The 23533-nt window shown below is 39.1% G+C and overlaps 1 protein-coding gene across 1 annotated transcript; it reads left to right on the plus strand.

The window, feature by feature from the left end:
* Positions 1-533: 533 nt before the first annotated feature.
* LOC112418420 (uncharacterized) lies at positions 534-1604 on the plus strand. The gene has a single exon (XM_024774765.1). It carries the CDS (start codon positions 534-536, stop codon positions 1602-1604), a length of 1071 nt encoding a protein of 356 aa, XP_024630533.1.
* Positions 1605-23533: the final 21929 nt, after the last annotated feature.

Genomic DNA, 23533 nt, shown 5'->3' on the forward strand with positions numbered 1-23533 from the left:
GATATGGAATGCTCCGGTCCCAGAGAATTTTAAGCCGCCCCACCTGACCTCTTTTGATGGAAAAGGCGATCCGGTGGAACACATAACTGTCTTCAACACTAGGATGTCAATATATTGTGTTGCTGACTCTCTCAAATGCAAATTGTTAGCCGGAACCTTCGCCGGAGCAGCACTACGATGGTATATGAGCCTTCCCCGCTTTTCTATCATCAGTTACCAGGACATGGTGAGGAAACTCACCCAGCAGTTTTCCGCCAGTCGCCACCGCAAGGTCTCGTCAACTAGCCTTTTTAACGTCCGGCAGGGGCAGAGCGAATCTTTAAGGGAATACCTCGCCCGCTTTAACGACTCCACGATTAAAGTATCTAACCGCAACCAAGAAGTATTTGTGGGCACGTTCCAGAACGGTTTATAGGCCCGACAGTTCAACGAGTCGCTTGCCCAGAAATCTGCTGATTCGATGGAGGAGATCATAGCTCGAGCTGAATGTTACGTGAAGGGAGAAGAAAGTAACGCCGAGAAGAGGGCAAGAGATGTTAAAGAGAGGGGAGGTTATGGATCAGAGCGCAAGAACCACTACCTTCCTCCAACAAGAGATAGGGGGTCATCCAAGAAGCCGCACGAAAGGGGTCCTCACCATTACCCGCAAGACCACTTTACCCCCCCTGAACGCCCATCCTGGAAAGATTCTTAGGGAGGTTCTTGAATCGAGAATAATCCCACCAGCTGCAGAACCTCGCGCCAAGTACATGGGCCTCAACGGAAACTCTTGGTGCAAGTATCATTTGGTGTTGGGCCATGACACGGATGAGTGCGTTCACTTAAAAAGGGATATTGAAAAGCTTATCCAGAGCGGGAAGTTAAGAGGTTATGCCAAGAACAACGAAGAAAGACATCGGCCTGAGGAAGCCCGTGATAAACCCACAGCCCCCAAGCACACCCTACACACCATCTCGGGAGGTTTTGCGGGGGGCGGGGAATCCAACCATTCTCGAAAGAGGTATGCCTGCCAAGTAATGCTTTTAGGAGACAATCACGCTTCAGAAAAAATCCCAACTATTTCTTTTTCTCCGGAGGATTTCGGACAGGTAATTCCTCATGATGATGATCCCTTGGTCATTTCCCTCCAACTTCTTAACTGGGAGATCAAGAGGGTACTCGTGGATACCGGTAGCTCTGCAGATGTTCTTTACTACGATGCTTTTAGCAAGATGATCTTGAGCGAAGAGCAACTTCAACCTTTCAAAGGAACCCTATCAGGTTTCACCGGAGAGAGGGTGCACGTTCGCGACTATGTCACCTTAAAAACCATTTTCGGCTCGGGAGATCAGCAGAAGTCCATCAAGATTAGGTACTTGGTGATTAACTCGCCCAGTTCATATAACGCAATCATTGGTCGCCCTTCTATCAAATTATTAGATGCTTTCGTTTCCACCAAACACTTGATGATGAAGTACCCGCTGGATGACGGACGCGTCGGGACGGTCAGGGGCGACCAGAAGGTAGCACGGGAATGCTATCATGCCAGCCTCAAACTTGGAGTAAAGAACACCGGAGCCCTTGACGTGAATCTAATTGACCTAGATCCCCGGGAAGAGTACTAGCAAGAACGGATAGAACCGATTGAAGATTTGAAAGATGTTGTGATCGGACCGGAACTCCATCAAACTACTAAGATCGAAACCTCGCTGGAGGTAGCTGAGGAGGAGAACTTGATCAGATTTTTACAAGAAAATTCTGACCTTTTTGCGTGGGCACCGTCTGATATGCCCGGGATCGATATTAAAGTGGCTTGTCATCACCTGGCGGTTAACCCTTCGGTAAAACCCGTTGTACAGAGGAAGCACAAAATGGGGGAAGAGAAGAGAAATGCAGTTGATGAAGAAGTAAAAAAATTGAAGGAAGCACGCTTCATCAGTGAAATCAAGTACCCTACATGGCTTGCAAACACGGTCCTCATGAAAAAGTCTTCGGGAAAGTGGAGAATGTGCCTGGATTACACAGATTTGAATATGGCATGTCCTAAAGATCTGTACCCTTTGCCAAACATAGAACACTTGATAGACATGAAGGTAAATCGACATAAAACAGAATAAGCAGCGGAATAAAATTTCGATTTACTTTCCTTGGATCATTACGAATTGGAACTTGAACCAGTGATTCGATTGTTACCTTAGAACGGTTGGTCTGAAAACGAACGGTGGAATCTGCGAACCGGAATCACGATCACAGCCAAGCAAATAGCAGAGCCTCTATCAAGTCCACACGAACAGTGCTCCTCCAAAACCTCGGTGCTAGCCAAGAAGACGGAAGTCAGAGAACTAAGGTTTCTGCAAAAGAACGTAACCGCAAACTATTGCACTAGGGTTCTATTTATAGAACTCCTTATGTGCTTTGCAAGTCAAACTCGTTTTTGACTTCACTAAGCCCAATACGAGTTTAGTAAATATTGCTAAATCATTAGCATTATTTACTAAGCGCACCCTTTATATAAGTCGTACTTATACATATCTCTTTTGACTGCTCTTTGTGTGTGACCCTTTAGGTTCTAGTCACGTTGACAAATATCAGTGGTAGAAAATAAATTTGAATGAGTATTTTTAGGTCCAAAATCAGGGTATAATAGATCTCAAGGCATAGATAGTGTCACCCTTGTATAGATCAATGTTCATTTATCTTGATTCCGAAATATACTATTTAACGAATAAGTCCAATATCTTATATTGACTTAGTTCAGCATGGCCATGCATATTTATAGTCATATTTCATCAAGAGGCCTAAAGATATATCTCCTGTTTATGAGGAGGGACAAATCCCATCTAGGACACTCATGGCCCTCAGCATGATTCATCAAGTGCCCATCAACCAACGTTATTGTTATCCTTTTACAGACAACGTTAGAATGGCAACAAAGCACTTGAGTCCACATCTAGAGATCATAGTGGTTTCAGGTCTAAGAGCGATATACATTATTATCATTGTGAGAATATCTTATGACAATTTCATAACTTACTATGTAGTATTCTCACAGTGGGTCAATCCAATATAAATATTACTCCTAATATTTATATCTATGTATAGACTTGATATCTCATATCTATGACCCATGAGATGCGGTCATCAGTCTACATACATAATAGTCTCGACGCTTTATTATTATCCTTTATTCATATTAAAGCTTTGACTACGGATACATTTAAGAATAGCGTTCTATAAGATAATGTAATCTCATGATTAAGTCACACTTAATATATTATTACACGAACTATCTATTCTAAGGACTTTATTAACATTATATAATAAAGAGTGCCATATATTATTCAATAATAAAAGTCATGATACATAAGATAGGTTTAACATAAACTATTGGCCTCTAGGGCTTACACCAACAATCTCCCACTAGCACTAGAGCCAATTAGGCATAAACCTAATACCCATAGATCTAGTATGACCATCATGCTTCTGTTGGGCAAGAGCTTTAGTAAGTGGATCAGCGACATTGTCCAATGTTGGTACTTTGCATATTTTAACATCTCCTCTTTCGATAATCTCTCGAATAAGATGATAACGCCTTTGTATGTGTTTGGATTTCTGGTGAGATCTAGGTTCTTTGGCTTGTGCGATTGCACCATTGTTATCACATAGTAATTCAATGGGATCCACAATACTCGGAACTATTCCAAGATCAGAAATGAATTTCTTAATCCAAACAGCTTCTTTTGCGGCATTGGATGCAGCAATATACTCGGCTTCAGTTGTAGAATCAGCGACTGTTTCTTGCTTTGAACTTTTCCAGCTCACAGCACCGCCATTTAAGCAAAACACATATCCAGATTGCGATCTAAAGTCATCATGATCGGTCTGAAAACTAGCATCAGTGTAACCAATTACAGAGAGCTCTTCTTGACCTCCATAGACCAAGAAGGTATCCTTAGTTCTTCTCAAGTACTTAAGGATATTCTTGACAGCAATCCAATGATCGTTGCCAGGATTAGACTGGTATCTGCTCGTAGCACTTAAAGCATACGAGACATCTGGTCGAGTACATATCATAGCATACATGATAGAACCAATTGCTGAAGCATATGGAATATCACGCATTCGATCCCTTTCGTCATTAGTCGAAGGGGATTGATTCTTTGATAGATTTAATCTTGACGACATAGGAATGAATCCTTTCTTGGAATCATGCATATTGAACCGTCTCAGGACTTTGTCTATATATGTACCCTGACTTAAGCCAAACAATCTTTGTGATCTATCTCTATAGATCCTGATTCCTAATATATAGGAGGCTTCACCTAAGTCTTTCATAGAAAAACATTTCCCTAACCAAGTTTTGATTTCTTGTAGTGTAGGGATGTCATTTCCGATTAATAATATGTCATCTACATATAAAATCAGAAATGAAACTATGCTCCCACTAACCTTCTTGTAAACACAAGGCTCATCTTCATTTTTAATGAATCCATACTGTTGTACAGTTTCATCAAAGCGAAGATTCCAACTTCTAGAAGCTTGCTTCAATCCATAGATTGATCGCTGCAACTTGCATACCTTTTTGGTTGCTTTAGGATCGCCAAAACCTTCAGGTTGTGTCATGTACACATCCTCAAGAAGATTTCCATTAAGGAAAGCAGTTTTGATATCCATTTGCCAGATTTCATAATCGTGATATGCAGCGATGGCAAGTAAGATCCGAATGGATTTAATCATTGCAACTGGTGAAAAGGTTTCATCATAGTCTACACCATGAATTTGTTTGAAGCCTTTAGCAACCAGTCGCGCTTTGTAGGTACTAACATTTCCATCCATGTCAATTTTCTTTTTGAAAACCCACTTGCATCCTATAGGATTAATTCCTTCAGGTGCATCAATCAAGTTCCAAACTTGATTTGTGTACATGGAATCCATTTCAGATTTCATGGCTTCAAGCCACTTCTTAGATTCGGGGCCAGTTATGGCCTCCGTGTAAGTCACAGGCTCATCTTGGTCCATGAGCAATACATCACCCTCTTGAGATATGAGATACCCATATCTTTCGGGTTCTTGACGTATCCTGCTAGACCTACGTGGTTCTTGTGTTACTGGGATAGGATTTTCTGTCATAACAGTTTGGGTATCCTGTCCTTGTTCCTCTACCGGTATTTCAGTACTCTGTGGGTCTTGAATTTCTTCAAGATCTACTTTGCTCCCACTGATTCTCCTGGAGACAAAATCCTTCTCAAGGAAGACTCCAGTTCTGGCAACAACAATTGTGCCTTCAGGTGGTTTGTAAAAGTAGTATCCCCTAGTTTCTTTAGGATATCCCACAAAGAAACATTTTTCAGATTTTTGTTCAAGCTTAGTAGACATAAGTCGTTTTATATAAGCTTCACAACCCCAAATCTTAAAATGTCCCACATTGGGTTTTCGACCATTCCATATCTCATATGGTGTCTTTTCTACCGCTTTAGATGGAACTCGGTTAAGTGTGTAAGCTGCAGTTAATAAGGCGTACCCCCATAAGAAGTTTGGAAGTTCAGCATGACTCATCATAGATCGGACCATGTCTAACAAGGTTCGATTTCTCCTTTCAGATACACCGTTCCATTGCGGTGTTCCAGGAGGTGTGAGTTGGGACAGTATCCCACATTCTTTAAGATGATTGTCAAACTCTAAGCTCAAATATTCTCCACCTCGATCAGATCGAAGCATTTTGATTTTCTTGCCTAGTTGGTTTTCTACTTCATTTTGAAATTCTTTGAAGAAAGTAAATGATTCAGATTTATGTTTCATTAGATACACATATCCAAATCTACTAAAGTCATCAGTGAATGTAATGAAGTAGTGAAAGCCTCCTCTAGCAGTTATGTTTAGGGGTCCACACACATCAGTATGTATGAGACCTAAAAGATCACTAGCCCTTTCACCTTGACCGGTAAATGGACCTTTTGTCATTTTTCCTAATAAACAAGATCGACATGTTTCATATGATTCGAAATCAAAAGAATCCAAAAATCCATCTTTATGGAGTTTGGAAATGCGATTCTCATTTATATGTCCTAAACGACAATGCCAAAGGTAAGTTGGATTCAACTCATTAGGTTTCAACCTTTTAGTATTAATGTTATAGATAGGCATATCGAGATCTAGGACATAAAGTCCATTACTCAAATTTGCGTTAGCATAAAGAATATCATCCAAATAAACGGAACAACATTTGTTCTTTATTGTAAAATAAAAACCAGCCTTGTCCAAACAAGAAATTGAAATGATATTCCTGCTAATGGCAGGTACATAATAGCAGTTTTCTAAATTAAGTAAAAGACCACTAGGTAAGGTCAATACATAAGTTCCAACAGCTAAAGCAGCAACCTTTGCTCCATTGCCAACTCTAAGATCGACCTCGCCTTTTGCCAATGCTCTACTCTTTCTCAGACCCTGCACATCAGTACAAATATGAGAACCACATCCAGTATCTAATACCCATGATGTAGAAGTAGACATATTAATTTCTATAACAAAAATACCTGCAGAAGTAGTAGGAACATTTCCATTCTTCTTATCTTCCAGATACTTTGGACAGTTTCGCTTCCAATGCCCAGCGTTGTTGCAATAGAAGCACTTACCATCCTTAGCCACGCCTCCAGTAGGCTTCAAAGCTTTGGTTGATGGCTTGGCAACAGCTTTGCCTTTGCCATTTCCCTTAGACTTATTAGGCTTCTTATGGTGCTTTTTGAACTTGCCATTATTAACCATTAAAATGGCAGCAGCCTTTCCTTTTCCCTTCATGTTTTTCTCAGCAGTTCTCAACATAGCTGCAAGCTGTGGAAGTGTCTTGTCCATATCATTCATTAGAAAGTTCTGGACAAAACCGTTGAAGCTTTCAGGCAACGATTGCAGCACAAGATCAACGACTAGCTCTTGTTCAAGGACAAATCCCAAACGAGCTAGGTTTTCAGAGTACCCAATCATTTTGAGCACATGAGGTCCTACGGGACCTCCCTCTGACAGCTTGGTGGAAAACAGGGCTTTAGAGACATCAAACCTCTCATGCCTGGCTTGCTCTTCATAAAGAGTCTTAAGATGTTCGATCATATCGAACGCTGTCATCCCTTCATGCTGTTTTTGCAGCTCGGGAGTCATTGAAGCCAGCATGATGTATGAAACTTCTACGGAATCATTGAGATGCTTGGCATGAGCATTTCTTAGAGCCGCAGAAGCTCCAGCAGGAGGTGTCTCAGGAATGGGTCCATCCAGCACATACAGCTTTTTTTCGTGGGTGAGGACAATCCTCATGTTACGGGACCAGTCTATAAAATTTGTTTCAGTCAATTTTTCCTTTTCGATGAGGGATCGCAAAATGTTTGTGGAAGCGTTATTGGCCATCTACAATTTAAAATGTGCAAAATAAGTATCATGAAAAAATATTTAATTTGGTCTTTAATTAAATACGCTCCCACTATTTTACTCAAATCAAATGACCTTCAAACATTTGACTCGGAAAATCCCGTTGGAAGATTTTCTAGTGGATTGAAATCCTTATTTCACCTTGTTTTAAGTCAACGGGGGCTGTACTTAAAACTTAGCTATTTAGGTAGGAACATTTCCAATTGTATCTTATACAACTTTCAAATCAATTGGCGGAATAACTCTTTATTCAATTCTATCATATAGAAGTCGTCCAATTATAGCTTCTAAATTTATTCTAATCTTATTAAAATTAATTTAGTTAAGTTTGACCCAAAAGAATAACACTTGGATAAATTGGATTACCACACCGCAACTTACTAGTATAGAATATGCGCTTTACGGAGGCAAAACCCACATATTCGATATTAGTCTTGAAGGGTGTTAAACTTTTGGAAAGCTTTAAACTTAATATTTAAATTGAAGGATTTTTATAAAATTTGATCTCACCTCACCACGGCTTATATATCACATATATTCGCACTCCAATCAAAACATGCATAACATTTATACAAAATAAAAGTGACATGATTATGGCCATCCTAACGCTATGACTCTCTCAAGCCAATGAGAGAATCTAAACTAATCCTAGAAACGACCTTGCTTCTCCAAGCTTGACTTCCAAGACTATTCCTACGTCTTGAGCCCTATTACCTCCTTTGTATTCTATTTACATTACATATGAAGAAAACTCGTTTTACATACGAGGGAGTGGATGAGAAGAGAATGTACAATAGAGATATAAGAGAAAGGCACGGCACGCAGGCCGTATTTTAATATCCAAAAGAAATAAAATAAAAGGACTAAGGCCATAATCATTCACATGACAATAATAATAACAAACACACTTTTATTATTATTAATTATTCCTTATAATTAAATAAATTAAATTAAAATTCGACATTTGATCATCCTACGCAAATTAAATAATTCATTATGAACGATTCACTTTGAATTAGCACCGTATTTCGCATCAACACTTGACACGTTTCTGATTACCCTAATCGTTTCGGCAAACCCTAATTCTGTTACAACAATCTGATCTTTATTAAACAAGTACTCTGATTTTATTCACGTATCATGACCGAGTCTAGGATGCTTCACTAGAGTTCACAGAATCGGTTACGAAGCTCCATACATCAGATCAATCAACATGAAAATATCATCTGACTTATTTAAACTATGATCAAATCCAGTATATCATATATACCGTTGTTATACAGAATTTACCAATCATGCTTCTGTCAATATGTATGATCGAAAGGTTTGATGTTTCACCAGAAACGGTTTATGAAACATCAAAACGGTTCGAAAAGCCATGCACATTCACGTGATTGATAGTAACATTAACTGCGTTTTATGATCGATCAACCATGTTTATGTCGATATGTATGATCGAAACGTCGATATTTCACCAGAAACGGTTTCTGAAACATTGAATCAAATCGAAAACACATGCACAGAAAACATAATATGATGCGATGCCAATTTTAATCTTTCTTTATTATTTATGTTCGTTCAATATGTTTAATCAAATTAAAACATAAAGCAGTAACAATACAATCCGATTCAAGGTTTCGTAATTGGCTCTGATACCACTGAAGGTAAATCGACATAAAACAGAATAAGCAGCGGAATAAAATTTCGATTTACTTTCCTTGGATCATTACGAATTGGAACTTGAACCAGTGATTCGATTGTTACCTTAGAACGGTTGGTCTGAAAACGAATGGTGGAATCTGCGAACCGGAATCACGATCACAACCAAGCAAATAGCAGAGCCTCTATCAAGTCCACACGAACAGTGCTCCTCCAAAACCTTGGTGCTAGCCAAGAAGACGGAAGTCAGAGAACTAAGGTTTCTGCAAAAGAACGTAACCGCAAACTATTGCACTAGGGTTCTATTTATAGAACTCCTTATGTGCTTTGCAAGTCAAACTCGTTTTTGACTTCACTAAGCCCAATACGAGTTTAGTAAATATTGCTAAATCATTAGCATTATTTACTAAGCGCGCCCTTTATATAAGTCTTACTTATACATATCTCTTTTGACTGCTCTTTGTGTGTGACCCTTTAGGTTCTAGTCACGTTGGCAATGATATTAAATCCATTATTTAATATCATAAACAATGAGCGGTGTCTAGCAACACATCATTGCTACCCAAGTGACAAGAATGTCAAGTGATCTGACGAAACCTTTCATGATAATACATATTTGTATAATTACTCCTTTGTCTCAATATCTTCATTGATCTTGTTATCGCGATTTTCGGGTGTCAAGTCATTAATTAGGCTTGAACCTTTCAATCTTTGATATTCTCTATTTTTTTTCTTGGGAAGGGCAAAATTGAGAAAACCCTTAGAAATTCTAAGTTCGGGGGTCGTTTTCACTACGGGAAGGTGTTAGGCACCTGCGGTGACTATAGTACTCTATAGGAGCCGTTCTCTTAGTTTATGTCTACGCTTTATTTTTAATGCTATTTATGAAAAAAGGAAATTTATTCATGTTAAGAATGGGGGGGAGAAAGTGTTTGAGGTTTTATTTTAGTGGACTTAGAGAGGTTTTGACCTCATGCCTACATACCCATTTAAGGGATCAAACTCCATGTAGTTCTCTCTCAAAAAATGCTTTTTGTGTGTTTGGTTGATTTTAATTTTTGTTGGAAAATGGTTTTGAAGAAAAGAAAGTGGCCTTAAAGGCATAAGAGAGAAAAATGGTGAATGGTTGGTTCAATTGTTATTAAAAAAGTCTAAGTAGGAATTAGGATTCATTTGGATTTGTTTAAGAAAATAAAAGAAGAAATTCAATGGAGTTTTGACTCCAAGGTTTGTTTGGAAAAATTTGAGTGATGGAATTGATTTATTATTTTTTGGAAAGTTGGCACTTGTCTAACAATCGCGTTTCCTAAGCATACATCTAAACGGTAATCATGCAACGTGTGTGCGTGTCGGTGCTTGTGTCGGTGTACATCACTTATAGTGTCCATAGTCCTTTACATTGAGTCCTAAATACATGCTATGGTCTTGCAAGGAATTAAAAAAAAACTAATCTATCTAAAATTATTACAAACCCATTTGATATAGAAATGAATAGAAAAATGATACCAAAACTATGGGATGAATGAAATGTGAGATGAAATGGTTAGTATCATAAGGCATAAAAATAGTAGGAAGGTAAACAAAATTGAATAGAATAGCAAGAGGAAAAAAAGTAATGAAATGAAATAAAATGGCAAAATATACCTAAAATTGGTTATGACACTTAGTGTAACACCCCGTTTTCCCAATATCAAAATTTCTTTAAAAACATAACATTTATCAGAGTAAGCATCAAGCAACGGGATATCACATATAACGTAATCCAACAGTTAAATAATAATTTAACCAATATCTTAACCATTTGCAGCAGAAAATCATAAACATAAATCATAAACGTTTTGGCACGCAGGCCCAACAAGTATCTCGAAAGAGTTTATCAAAGCATAAATTATCATGGCAGTTCACGTAAAAGAATGAAGCATGTTATAGCATTAACCCCATCCCGTTACGTATCAGAGCGACCTAGACGACACAGTGAGGCAAGGCCACTCACAGAAGCAACTGCACACTAAGCACGATCACCTGCAAGTTACCCATACGAAGGGCAACATTTTCAAGCAGAAGGGGTGAGATTTCATAATAAAATAACATTAATCAATGTAATTGCGAATCATAAATTAACATCATAATCATTCCATTATTAACTTTGCATAAAGGCTAAACAGTTATCACGTAATCATATATCCAATCATTATAAACAACATAACATAATCAATGAACACTTATCACGTAATCACATATTCATTCATCATCAACAAGGCATCTTAATCATGACAATGTGACAATGCTCCTAGACTCCTTATATGCATGTGGTACCAATCGTCATCATAAGTATTAATATACTTTAATCGTGCGGAGGACAAAGCTCCTATAAAACGTGCGGAGGACAAAGCTCCTAATATTCGTGGTGAGGACTAAGCTCAATGATATGCTATGCATGGACACATATGAACAAAACATCGTAATCACTTATCAACATGCATCCAATAATTTGGAGCTAAACTTCATCATATAATTATGCACTTAGTTAAATAACGGAAGCAGCATAAACAGGTCACATAACAAGATGATATCATTATATCAAAGCACATAATTTGTATCATTATCACATCTTCTTATCTTGCATGAATATACAATACAATAGTTCACATTCAATTAATATTAATATAACTTAAACAACTCTACAGTCTGCATTAAACGACATCACTAGGTCTCATTACCAGTTAGGGGTTCACTCTTGATCAACAAGTGCGACACAGATCGCATAAACACATAAACAAGTTCATCCTGGTTGTACTCGCGAGGCGAGAGTACTTACTCGCCATGGCGAGTACCACTCAACTCCCAAACTAAGGTTGTTCTGGGTTCCCTCTGATCCTACATTCATTCCTAATCAATACTAGGTATGTTCAGGTACTCAAAGGCATACAAGATTCAACTAAAAAGGTCGAAACACGAAATATGTCATACACTCTGCCTAAGCTCGCGAGGCGAGGAAAGGTTGCTCGCCATGGCGAGTTGCACCAAACAACTCGCGAGGCGAAGGAAAGGGGCTCGCGTGGCGAGCGATGAAGTTCATCACTCGCGAGGCGAGGATCATCACTCGCCGTGGCGAGCGATGAACAGAAGCACGGGCAGACTAGGGTTTTTCTCAAAAATCCATCACACAACATGGTTCAAAGCCTAATTTTGATTCCAGAATTCATCCTAAACATATTCTAAGGTTAAAGGACGGTTCTTTCATTAATCTAACAAGTTTTACCGTTTGATCATCAATTTTTAGGGTTTTGACCTAATTCCAAAACTTCTCTAAATTAATCCTAACTTTGTCAACTAATCATTAGAATTACAGTAATTAACATTATTGAATTATTAGTCTCACCCTTACCTGGTTATGAAGAAATCGCAGCCCTCTCTATGCTCTTCTCCCTTCTAAGCTTTTCTCCCTTTTCCAAAAGTTTTCACGTACAATGAGTTTCGAAAATATTAGGTCTTCTCCTATTTATATCTCTTCCAAATTACTTATCTTATCTCACTTTCACCCCCAAAACTATCTAAAATATCAAAACAGCCCTCAACTAAATATTTTATATTATTTTCAAATCTTTATTTTATTTAACAATAAAATAAATTCTCTAATCTTATCAAATCCTCCAAAACTCATAACTTATCACGTCATCAATCAAATCATCAAAATCACCACAAATCATCAAAACATATCAAAATCATGTATATATTATATAATTATAATATAATTGCCTAAACTCGATTAAATAACGATTACACGAAAGTGGGCGTTACAACTCTCCCCCACTTAAAAGATTTTCGTCCTCGAAAATTTACCTCAAGTAAACAACTCTGGATAAGACTCCAGCATCTTACTCTCAAGCTCCCACGTCAAGCTTTCACCAGTCGCTCCCGACCAAACGACTCTCACGAGAGGTATCTCCTTGCCTCTCAACGTCTTCACTTTACGATCATCAATCCTCAACGGTAAAGTTTCTACCGTAAGGTTGTCTCTAACTTGCACATCGTCACTCTGAATTACATGAGATGGATCCGGAACATACTTTCGAAGTTGCGACACATGGAAAACGTTGTGCAAATTCGCAAGATGCGGTGGTAAACCCACTCGGTAAGCCACCGTTCCAACTCTTTCCAATATCTGATACGGACCAATGAACTTCGGGGTCAACTTCTTTGACTTCAAAGCACGTCCTACACCAGTCATAGGAGTGACTCTCAAAAACACGTGGTCTCCTTCCTAAAATTCAAGATCTTTTCTACGCTTATCATGATAACTCTTTTGTCGACTCTGCGACGCCTTCATTTTCTCTTGGATCATCTGAACTTTCTCAGTAGTTTGCTGAACAATCTCTGGTCCTAAGACCACTCTTTCTCCTGATTCAAACCAACACAACGGAGTTCTGCATCTCCGACCATACAAAGCCTCGAACGGTGCCATTCCAATACTAGAATGATAACTATTATTATAAGTGAACTCGATCAACGGAAGATGACTGTCCCAAGTTCCTCCTTGCTCAAGAACACAAATTCTCAACAAATCGTCTAGCGACTGAATTGTCCTCTCCGACTGACCATCTGTCTGTGGATGATACGCCGAACTCAATCTCAACTTCGAACCCAAAGCCTCTTGCAAACTTTTCCAAAATCTAGAAGTAAATCTTGGATCTCTATCTGATACAATGCTCGAAGGAACACCATGCAGCTTCACAATCTCTTTGATGTAAATCTCTGCCAACTGGGCAACAGGGAAACTAATATTAATAGGTAGAAATTGAGCTGACTTCGTCAACCTATCAACAATAACCCAAATTGCGTCGCTCCCTCTCGGAGTATTCGGCAAACTCGTCACAAAATCCATCGATATACTATCCCATTTCCATTCTGGCACATCTAAAGGTACCATCATCCCAGCGGGTTTCTGATGCTCGACTTTCGACTTCTGACAAACTAAACAGGAATACACAAACTGTGCCACATCTCGTTTCAAACCAGACCACCAGAAAATCTTCTTTAAATCATGATACATCTTCGTAGCTCCCGGATGAATACTCAAGCTACTTCTATGACTCTCTTCAAGAATCATCTTCTTAATCTCTTCATTGTCTGGGATACAAATTCTTCCTCGGAATCTCAACACACCTTGATCATCGATTTTAAAATCACTGTCTTCAGTCTGATCTCTAGCAATCAACAAGTCCACAAACTTTACATCAACTTTCTGTGCTTCCTTGATACTTTTCAGAAATTCACTATCAATCTTCAGCATACCCAATTTCACACTCTGAGGTGACCATTCGCAAACCAAACTCATATCTCTAAACTGTTCAAGCAATTCGAACTCTCTGACCATCATGGCGGACATATGCAATGTCTTCCTACTCAAGGCATCTGCAACAACATTAGCTTTACCTGGATGATAATTCAAGCCAAAGTCATAATCTTTCAACAATTCGAGCCATCTTCGCTGTCTCATATTCAATTCCTTCTGATCGAACAAATACTTCAAACTCTTGTGATCACTAAACACCTCAAATCTCGAACCATACAAGTAATGTCTCCATATCTTCAATACAAATACTACGGCCGCCAACTCGAGATCATGCGTAGGATAATTCTTCTCATGAACTCTCAACTGTCTTGAAGCATAAGCTACCACTTTACCTTCTTGCATAAGCACACCTCCTAAACCCAACTTGGACGCATCACAATATACCACAAAAGGTTCATCCGACTTCGGCAAAATTAACACTGGAGCAGTCGTCAAACGCTTCTTCAATTCACCGAAACTTTTCTCACAATGGACGTCCCACACAAAAGTTTTACCTTTACAAGTCAACTGCGTTAGCGGAAGAGCTAACTTAGAAAATCCTTCAATAAACCTTCTATAGTAACCAGCTAAACCCAAGAAACTTCTAATTTCAGTAACGGACTTAGGAGTATCCCATTGCGATACAGCTTCGACTTTAGACGGATCCACAGCAATACCATCTCCGGAAATAACATGGCCAAGGAAACTCACCTCATTCAACCAGAATTCACACTTAGACAATTTAGCATAAAGTTTCTTCTCTTTCAACACTTGTAAGACAATCTTCAGATGCTCAGCATGTTCTTCTTCAGTCTTGGAGTAAATTAAAATATCGTCGATAAACACAACCACAAACCGATCCAAAAATGCATGGAAGATGCGATTCATATACTCCATAAACACTCCAGGTGCATTGGTCACACCGAAAGGCATAACTTTATATTCATAGTGACCATAACGCATTCTGAAAGCCGTCTTCTGCATATCTTCATCCTTTACTTTAATCTGGTGATAACCTGATCTCAAATCAATCTTGCTGAAAACTCGTGCACCCACTAGCTGATCCATCAAATCATCAATTCTCGGAAGTGGATACCTATTCTTGATAGTTACCTTGTTCAACTGTCGATAATCAATACACAACCGCATACTACCATCTTTCTTCTTTACTAGCAAAACCGGCGCTCCCCAAGGTGAAACACTTGGTCTAACAAACTTTCTCTCAAGCAAGTCTTCCAACTGTTTCTTCAACTCAGATAACTCGGAAGCAGACATACGATAAGGTGCCATCGCGACCGGCTTCGTTCTAGGAACAAGATCAATAGAAAACTCAACTTCTCTCTCTGGAGGCACATCAGGAATCTCAACTGGAAAAACTTCAGGAAATTCACACACCACCGGCAACCTATCAATCACTGCTTGATTCTCAATAGATAAGGTAGCCATTAACGAAAACATCAAGATACCGTCGCGTTCCAGTTGCTTCAACTGCTTAGTAGATAAAAACTCTGCACCACTTTCCTCTTCGACGGAAGAGAAATGCACTGACTTGCTAAAACAATTAATAAGAACATGGTTGTACTCTAACCAGTTCATACCTAGAATCACATCCATACCACTCAAAAGTAGACAAACTAAATCCATTTCAAAATCACGACCAAACATAGACAAAGGACATTTCAAACATACGAGAGAAGTAGTCACCGAACCCTTAGCCGGAGTTTCGACAACCATCTCTCCATTCATATCAGACAAATCAAGACCCAAAGCAGAAACACAACCGAAAGCAATAAAACAATGCGTAGCACCAGTATCAATAATAGCAACTAAAGGAGTATTATTAATATAGCAAGTACCTCTGATCAAACGATCCTCATTCTCTGTCTGAGTCCCAGTCAAAGCAAAGACCCTACCAGTAGTCGGCGCCCTCTTAGGCTGAGTACACTGTGAACTAATGTGACCCTCTCCATTGCAATTAAAGCACACAATGTCTGTACGATTGCAATCAGCCACCACATGACCCTTCTTACCACACCGGACACACTTCTTGATCTCCTCCGGACAGGCGTTGCTCTTGTGGCCTTTCTCACCACAATTGAAGCACACAATCTCTGCAGCATCCTTCTTCTTAGGCCGCCTAACATCGACCATCTTCTGTTTACCTTTGTCAGCGGGGGCACTGTACGGCTTAGGACGACTCTGCTGTCCCTTGCCCTTCCTTTCATTCACTACCTTGTAGTGAGCCTTGGTATCCTCCTCATAGATCCTGCAGCTGTTAACCAAATCCTGAAAAACTCTCAGCTGTTGGTATCCAATCGCCCGCTTGATGTCGGGCCTCAGACCATTCTCGAACTTGATGCATCTCGAGAACTCAGCATTCTCAGCAGTATAGTGCGGATAGAACTTAGACAGCTCCACGAACTTGGCAGCATACTCTGTCACGGACATATTTCCTTGCTTCAGCTCAAGGAATTCGATCTCTTTCTTCCCGCGAACATCTTCCGGAAAGTATCTTCTCAGGAACTCCCTCCTGAAAACAGCCCAAGTCACAACAGCTCCCTCCTGCCCAAGGGTAGGTAGAAGAGCAACCCACCAGTCATCAGCTTCCTCGGCTAGCTGATGAGTACCAAACTGCACTTTCTGATCCTCCGTACACTGCATAACCCGGAAAATCCTCTCGATCTCCTTAAGCCACGTCTGGGCTCCATCAGGGTCATAACGTCCTTTGAAAGTCGGAGGGTTCTTCTTCATGAACGTCTCCAACATCCTAGCTTCAGCATTCGCACCGGCATTCACGTTAGGTTGTTGTCCCACAGCTTGGGCAACAGCTTGTAGAGCAGCAGCTAACGCAACATCGTTTCTTCCAGCCATTTCCGAGATTCTACAAAAGTGGCAACAACAACGTAATATAAATATTACTAAGACTCGACACGACTCTCTAATTGACCGGACGGACCAACCAGGCTCTGATACCAATTGTAACACCCCGTTTTCCCAATATCAAAATTTCTTTAAAAACATAACATTTATCAGAGTAAGCATCAAGCAACGGGATATCACATATAACGTAATCCAACAGTTAAATAATAATTGAACCAATATCTTAACCATTTGCAGCGGAAAATCATAAACATAAATCATAAACGTTTTGGCACGCAGGCCCAACAAGTATCTCGAAAGAGTTTATCAAAGCATAAATTATCATGGCAGTTCACGTAAAAGAATGAAGCATGTTATAGCATTAACCCCATCCCGTTACGTATCAGAGCGACCTAGACGACACAGTGAGGCAAGGCCACTCACAGAAGCAACTGCACACTAAGCACGATCACCTGCAAGTTACCCATACGAAGGGCAACATTTTCAAGCAGAAGGGGTGAGATTTCATAATAAAATAACATTAATCAATGTAATTGCGAATCATAAATTAACATCATAATCATTCCATTATTAACTTTGCATAAAGGCTAAACAGTTATCACGTAATCATATATCCAATCATTATAAACAACATAACATAATCAATGAACACTTATCACGTAATCACATATTCATTCATCATCAACAAGGCATCTTAATCATGACAATGTGACAATGCTCCTAGACTCCTTATATGCATGTGGTACCAATCGTCATCATAAGTATTAATATACTTTAATCGTGCGGAGGACAAAGCTCCTATAAAACGTGCGGAGGACAAAGCTCCTAATATTCGTGGTGAGGACTAAGCTCAATGATATGCTATGCATGGACACATATGAACAAAACATCGTAATCACTTATCAACATGCATCCAATAATTTGGAGCTAAACTTCATCATATAATTATGCACTTAGTTAAATAACGGAAGCAGCATAAACAGGTCACATAACAAGATGATATCATTATATCAAAGCACATAATTTGTATCATTATCACATCTTCTTATCTTGCATGAATATACAATACAATAGTTCACATTCAATTAATATTAATATAACTTAAACAACTCTACAGTCTGCATTAAACGACATCACTAGGTCTCATTACCAGTTAGGGGTTCACTCTTGATCAACAAGTGCGACACAGATCGCATAAACACATAAACAAGTTCATCCTGGTTGTACTCGCGAGGCGAGAGTACTTACTCGCCATGGCGAGTACCACTCAACTCCCAAACTAAGGTTGTTCTGGGTTCCCTCTGATCCTACATTCATTCCTAATCAATACTAGGTATGTTCAGGTACTCAAAGGCATACAAGATTCAACTAAAAAGGTCGAAACACGAAATATGTCATACACTCTGCCTAAGCTCGCGAGGCGAGGAAAGGTTGCTCGCCATGGCGAGTTGCACCAAACAACTCGCGAGGCGAAGGAAAGGGGCTCGCGTGGCGAGCGATGAAGTTCATCACTCGCGAGGCGAGGATCATCACTCGCCGTGGCGAGCGATGAACAGAAGCACGGGCAGACTAGGGTTTTTCTCAAAAATCCATCACACAACATGGTTCAAAGCCTAATTTTGATTCCAGAATTCATCCTAAACATATTCTAAGGTTAAAGGACGGTTCTTTCATTAATCTAACAAGTTTTACCGTTTGATCATCAATTTTTAGGGTTTTGACCTAATTCCAAAACTTCTCTAAATTAATCCTAACTTTGTCAACTAATCATCAGAATTACAGTAATTAACATTATTGAATTATTAGTCTCACCCTTACCTGGTTATGAAGAAATCGCAGCCCTCTCTATGCTCTTCTCCCTTCTAAGCTTTTCTCCCTTTTCCAAAAGTTTTCACGTACAATGAGTTTCGAAAATATTAGGTCTTCTCCTATTTATATCTCTTCCAAATTACTTATCTTATCTCACTTTCACCCCCAAAACTATCTAAAATATCAAAACAGCCCTCAACTAAATATTTTATATTATTTTCAAATCTTTATTTTATTTAACAATAAAATAAATTCTCTAATCTTATCAAATCCTCCAAAACTCATAACTTATCACGTCATCAATCAAATCATCAAAATCACCACAAATCATCAAAACATATCAAAATCATGTATATATTATATAATTATAATATAATTGCCTAAACTCGATTAAATAACGATTACACGAAAGTGGGCGTTACACTTAGACATGCACATGACCTATAATCCCTTCATTATAGCAATGTTAAAGGGGTTTGATTTTGAGCTATAATGTGAGAATAAATAGGACATATTCAAGCCAAGAATCATGACACATTTTTTAAAGATATTTTGCACTTTATTTCTTGACAAAAACACACATTGCTTGCAAAACAAGAAAGACATGAAAATCTACATCCACAATCAGCAAGGCATACACATGATCAGCAACTCATTCACCATGAAATTTCACACCAATCATCCACATCACATGCCAACATTTTGTGAGAAAATATACCACAAAAATGCACAAACTTAGATCAAACACAAAATTAATCAAGAAAAATAACACACACATTTTTATCATTTTTTAAACCACTGGAAAATATCACAAAAGTGTTAAAATGTATTAAGAAACATATAACAATTTTTTTAGGAATTTTTAGAGAAAAAAAAATTAAGCACACAGAGGTTCAATCAGCAAGAAAATAGGGTGCAGATAGCAGGAAAATAGCAAAAAAACGAATAGGAACCTTAAGCCCAAACCCAAAGCCCAACGCAGACTGGACCTGGATCATCCAAAGGCCTCAGAGGCGTTGGATTGATCTAGATCTAGATCTGACGGTTCAAAAACACGCAGCGCATGGTAACACAGATCAAGCACATGGAAACAAAACATCACAGCCATTCAATCAACAAAACCCTAGATCTAAAGGTCCAGGATGAAAGAAAAATGAACCGGACCGGTTCAGGTGTCTATATAAACATATAGACACCGGTCCAATTCATTTCTTTTTCTTCTTTCTCTCTCTATGTCTCTCCTAGTGAGAGAAGCTCTCACTTCTCTCTTCTTCCCTCTCGCCGGATTCTGGAAAAAGGTGGAAGATCTTCATCTTCTCCGGTGAGGTTTGTTCCTCCGGCGTGGTGGCCGGCCGCCGGAGTTGAACGAACTTTTCCGTTTTCAAATTTTTTTTTATGTTTTCAGATATCCTTTTTTGTCCTGAACACGAATATGGCACTAGATTTTACATGCAAGGTTTGAATCGTTGTAGATCTGAAGTTTTGTGTTACGGTTTTGAAAATCACTTTTTAGGTTTTGAAACTTTCTTGACTCAAATCCTTTTTGTCTTTCTCGATCTGTAACGATTCACTTGCGTTGAGGCTTTTCGAGAAAAAAAAGATGAAGTTTACGTGTTTACCTCTGGTTTAGTTGGAGATTTCAAACTGGAATCTTTGAGAAACTCTTGAACTTGATTCTGTTTGTTGATTTTTGGATTTGAATCCGAAAATAGATCGGTTCTTCACTGGTTTGATATCTTCTTCTTCTTCACCGGTTCAATCTTTCGCGCTTTCCCTCTTCTTCTCTGGTGCGAGCCTTTCGTGATCGTGCTTGAGTCTGTTGCTAACAGCGATGGATTCGCACTAGAATTGCGAAATGGACAGTTCGATGATGACGATTCAAGGACGAATCGCTGAGAACTGTAGAGAAATCCAAGAAAAACGGTTGAATTTGGATGAATTTTTGATGAATTTGTGAATTAGGGTTTGTGATATTTCTCTGTGTTCTTGATGATTTTCTAGGTTCTGATCTAACTGAATGGAGAGAGAGAATCTGATTTTTGTTTGTTGAGGTGGCGTGTGATTAATGGATCTGTGTGGCACTGTGCACTATTTATAATCTGACAAGTGTGCTTGAGACCCACTGAAATGGTGACACCTGGACTTGTATGAAAATGGCTCGGCCTTGGACTGAAATTTTGACTTAGGGACCTTTCTGCAGAAAAGAAAAATTGAAGGACTAAACTGCAATAATAAAAAAAATAGACTGAAATGAAATTTTTAAATGTTTTGGACTAAAATGCAATTTTAGAAACTGTCTCAGGGACTAAAATGCAATAAAAAATAAAATTGGACTAAAACTGGTAAATTGGACAAAACGTAAAGTGAAACCAAAAATAAAATCAACAAAAGGACTAAAACGAACCAATTACTGACATGAGGTATTTTAAAATACCTCCCTGCCAAAATTTTGACAGGAAAAGACCAAAATGCCCCTAGGGACTAAACTGACTCAAACTGACTCAGATGCAATTTTTGAAATGACTTTTTAAACAAAGACTCAACAGTGATTTGTACAGACACGTTGAAAAGACTCAGAGGCAAACACAGGGACTAAAATGGGTTCCACTGCAGGAAATGACCAAAATACCCTTTTGTATGATTTTTGAAATAAAATGCAAGAAAAGTAATGCAATGATTCAGAGAGTTTTTCAAATGACTTGTAATGCAAGAAAAACACTTTGGATAGCTTTATGCAAGAAAATCATGATTGAACATACTTTGTGACAGAGACAGTAAAATATGCAGATGAAAAGAGAGTAAAGGTTCGGAGTAAAACAACAGCAAATTGACAAATATCAGTGGTAGAAAATAAATTTGAATGAGTATTTTTAGGTCCAAAATCAGGGTATAACAGCTGCCCCTATTTAAGTTTCTTTGTCCGGAGGGTCAAGAGACGGAGTCTTTGGCTTGACGGGACGAAGATACTTAAATATTAACATTTGCACTGTGTTTGGACGTAAAAATACGTTTGTACATTTTCAAATATCATGAATGCCATGCAACATTTGGATTATGAGTGCGAGACAAACGAAAGCTGGAATTAACAAAAGATGTTGTATCCATTGCGGGATTGGTAGACATTGACAAGATAACAGATAACAGGGTAGATAGGAGACTAGGAACAAATTGACGGGTACAAGCTGCTCTTGAATTGAGCTGGGCACTTGACCGGGAATAAAAGCAGACAAACAAGTGCGAGTTGTTCTTGGATTCGAACTGGTCACTCGACCGGGGACATAGAAAAGGCAGACAGGTACGAGTTGTTCTTGATTCGAACTGGTCACTCGACTGAAAGCAAAGGCAAATAGACAGGTGCGAGCTTGTTCTTGGATTCGAACTGGTCACTCGACCGGGGACATAGAAAAGGCAGACAGGTGCGAGTTGTTCTTGGATTCGAACTGGTCACTCGACCGGGGACATAGAAAAGGCAGACAGGTACGAGTTGTTCTTGATTCGAACTGGTCACTCGACTGAAAGCAAAGGCAAATAGACAGGTGCGAGCTTGTTCTTGGATGTGAACTAGTTACTCTACCGGAGTCAAAGACAAATAGACAGGTGCAAGCTGCTCTTGGATTGAGCTAGCCACTTGACCGAACAGAAACAGATAGACGAGTACAAGCTGTTCTTGGACTTGAACTAGCCACTTGACCAAAATCATAGACACATAGACAGGTACGAGCTGGTCTTGGATTCGAACTGGTAACTCGACCGATAACATTGAAAAGTAAACGGGTGCAAGTCGTTCTTGGAGGCGAACTGGTAACTCGACCGATAACATTGAAAAGTAAACGGGTACAAGTCGTTCTTGGATTCGAACTGGTAACTCGACCGATAACATAAGCAAATTGGTAGGTACAAGCTGTTCTTGGACTTGAACTAACCACTTGACCAAACAGAAACATATTCACTGGGGATTGTTTTTTTGACAAAATATAGATTGAGATTGACTTGACGTCGATTTGATTTGAAAGGTAGAAATTGACCGATATTATTGGCTCACAAGATTTTGATAGAGAACCTGACATGAGTATTGAATTGAGACTGATGTTGACATTGGAAATGCAATATGCATGGATGATATAATAGTTTCATTAAATGCATGGGCACGTAATATGCATGATTATGCATGTATGAATGCTTGTAATGCATGACTGTTGGCAGCTGGTAGACACAGTTTCGCAGAGACAGACAAGACATTGGAGTATTGGGCACGTAATGGCTCGTGCCATATTACACATTCCTGGAAATCCTCTTTGGAGATAACATCGTTGGGAGATGTATCGGAACCATGGCTGAGGGCAGGTAGCTATGCAACTTGCTGGGGATAGAATCTCGGAAGACTCTACTAGGGATAATGCCGTCGTTGCCGGGCATTTCAGTGCCGGGTGTACCGTGGATGTCGCATCTGTGGTCAAT

Source organism: Medicago truncatula, chromosome 7 (assembly GCF_003473485.1).
Source record: "Medicago truncatula cultivar Jemalong A17 chromosome 7, MtrunA17r5.0-ANR, whole genome shotgun sequence".
In the NCBI taxonomy this organism is placed as follows: domain Eukaryota; kingdom Viridiplantae; phylum Streptophyta; class Magnoliopsida; order Fabales; family Fabaceae; genus Medicago; species Medicago truncatula.

Coding starts and splice junctions, on each gene's coding strand:
- LOC112418420 (XM_024774765.1), top strand. CDS start 534: ATGTTAAAGAGAGGGGAGGTTATGGATCAGAGCGCAAGAACCACTACC.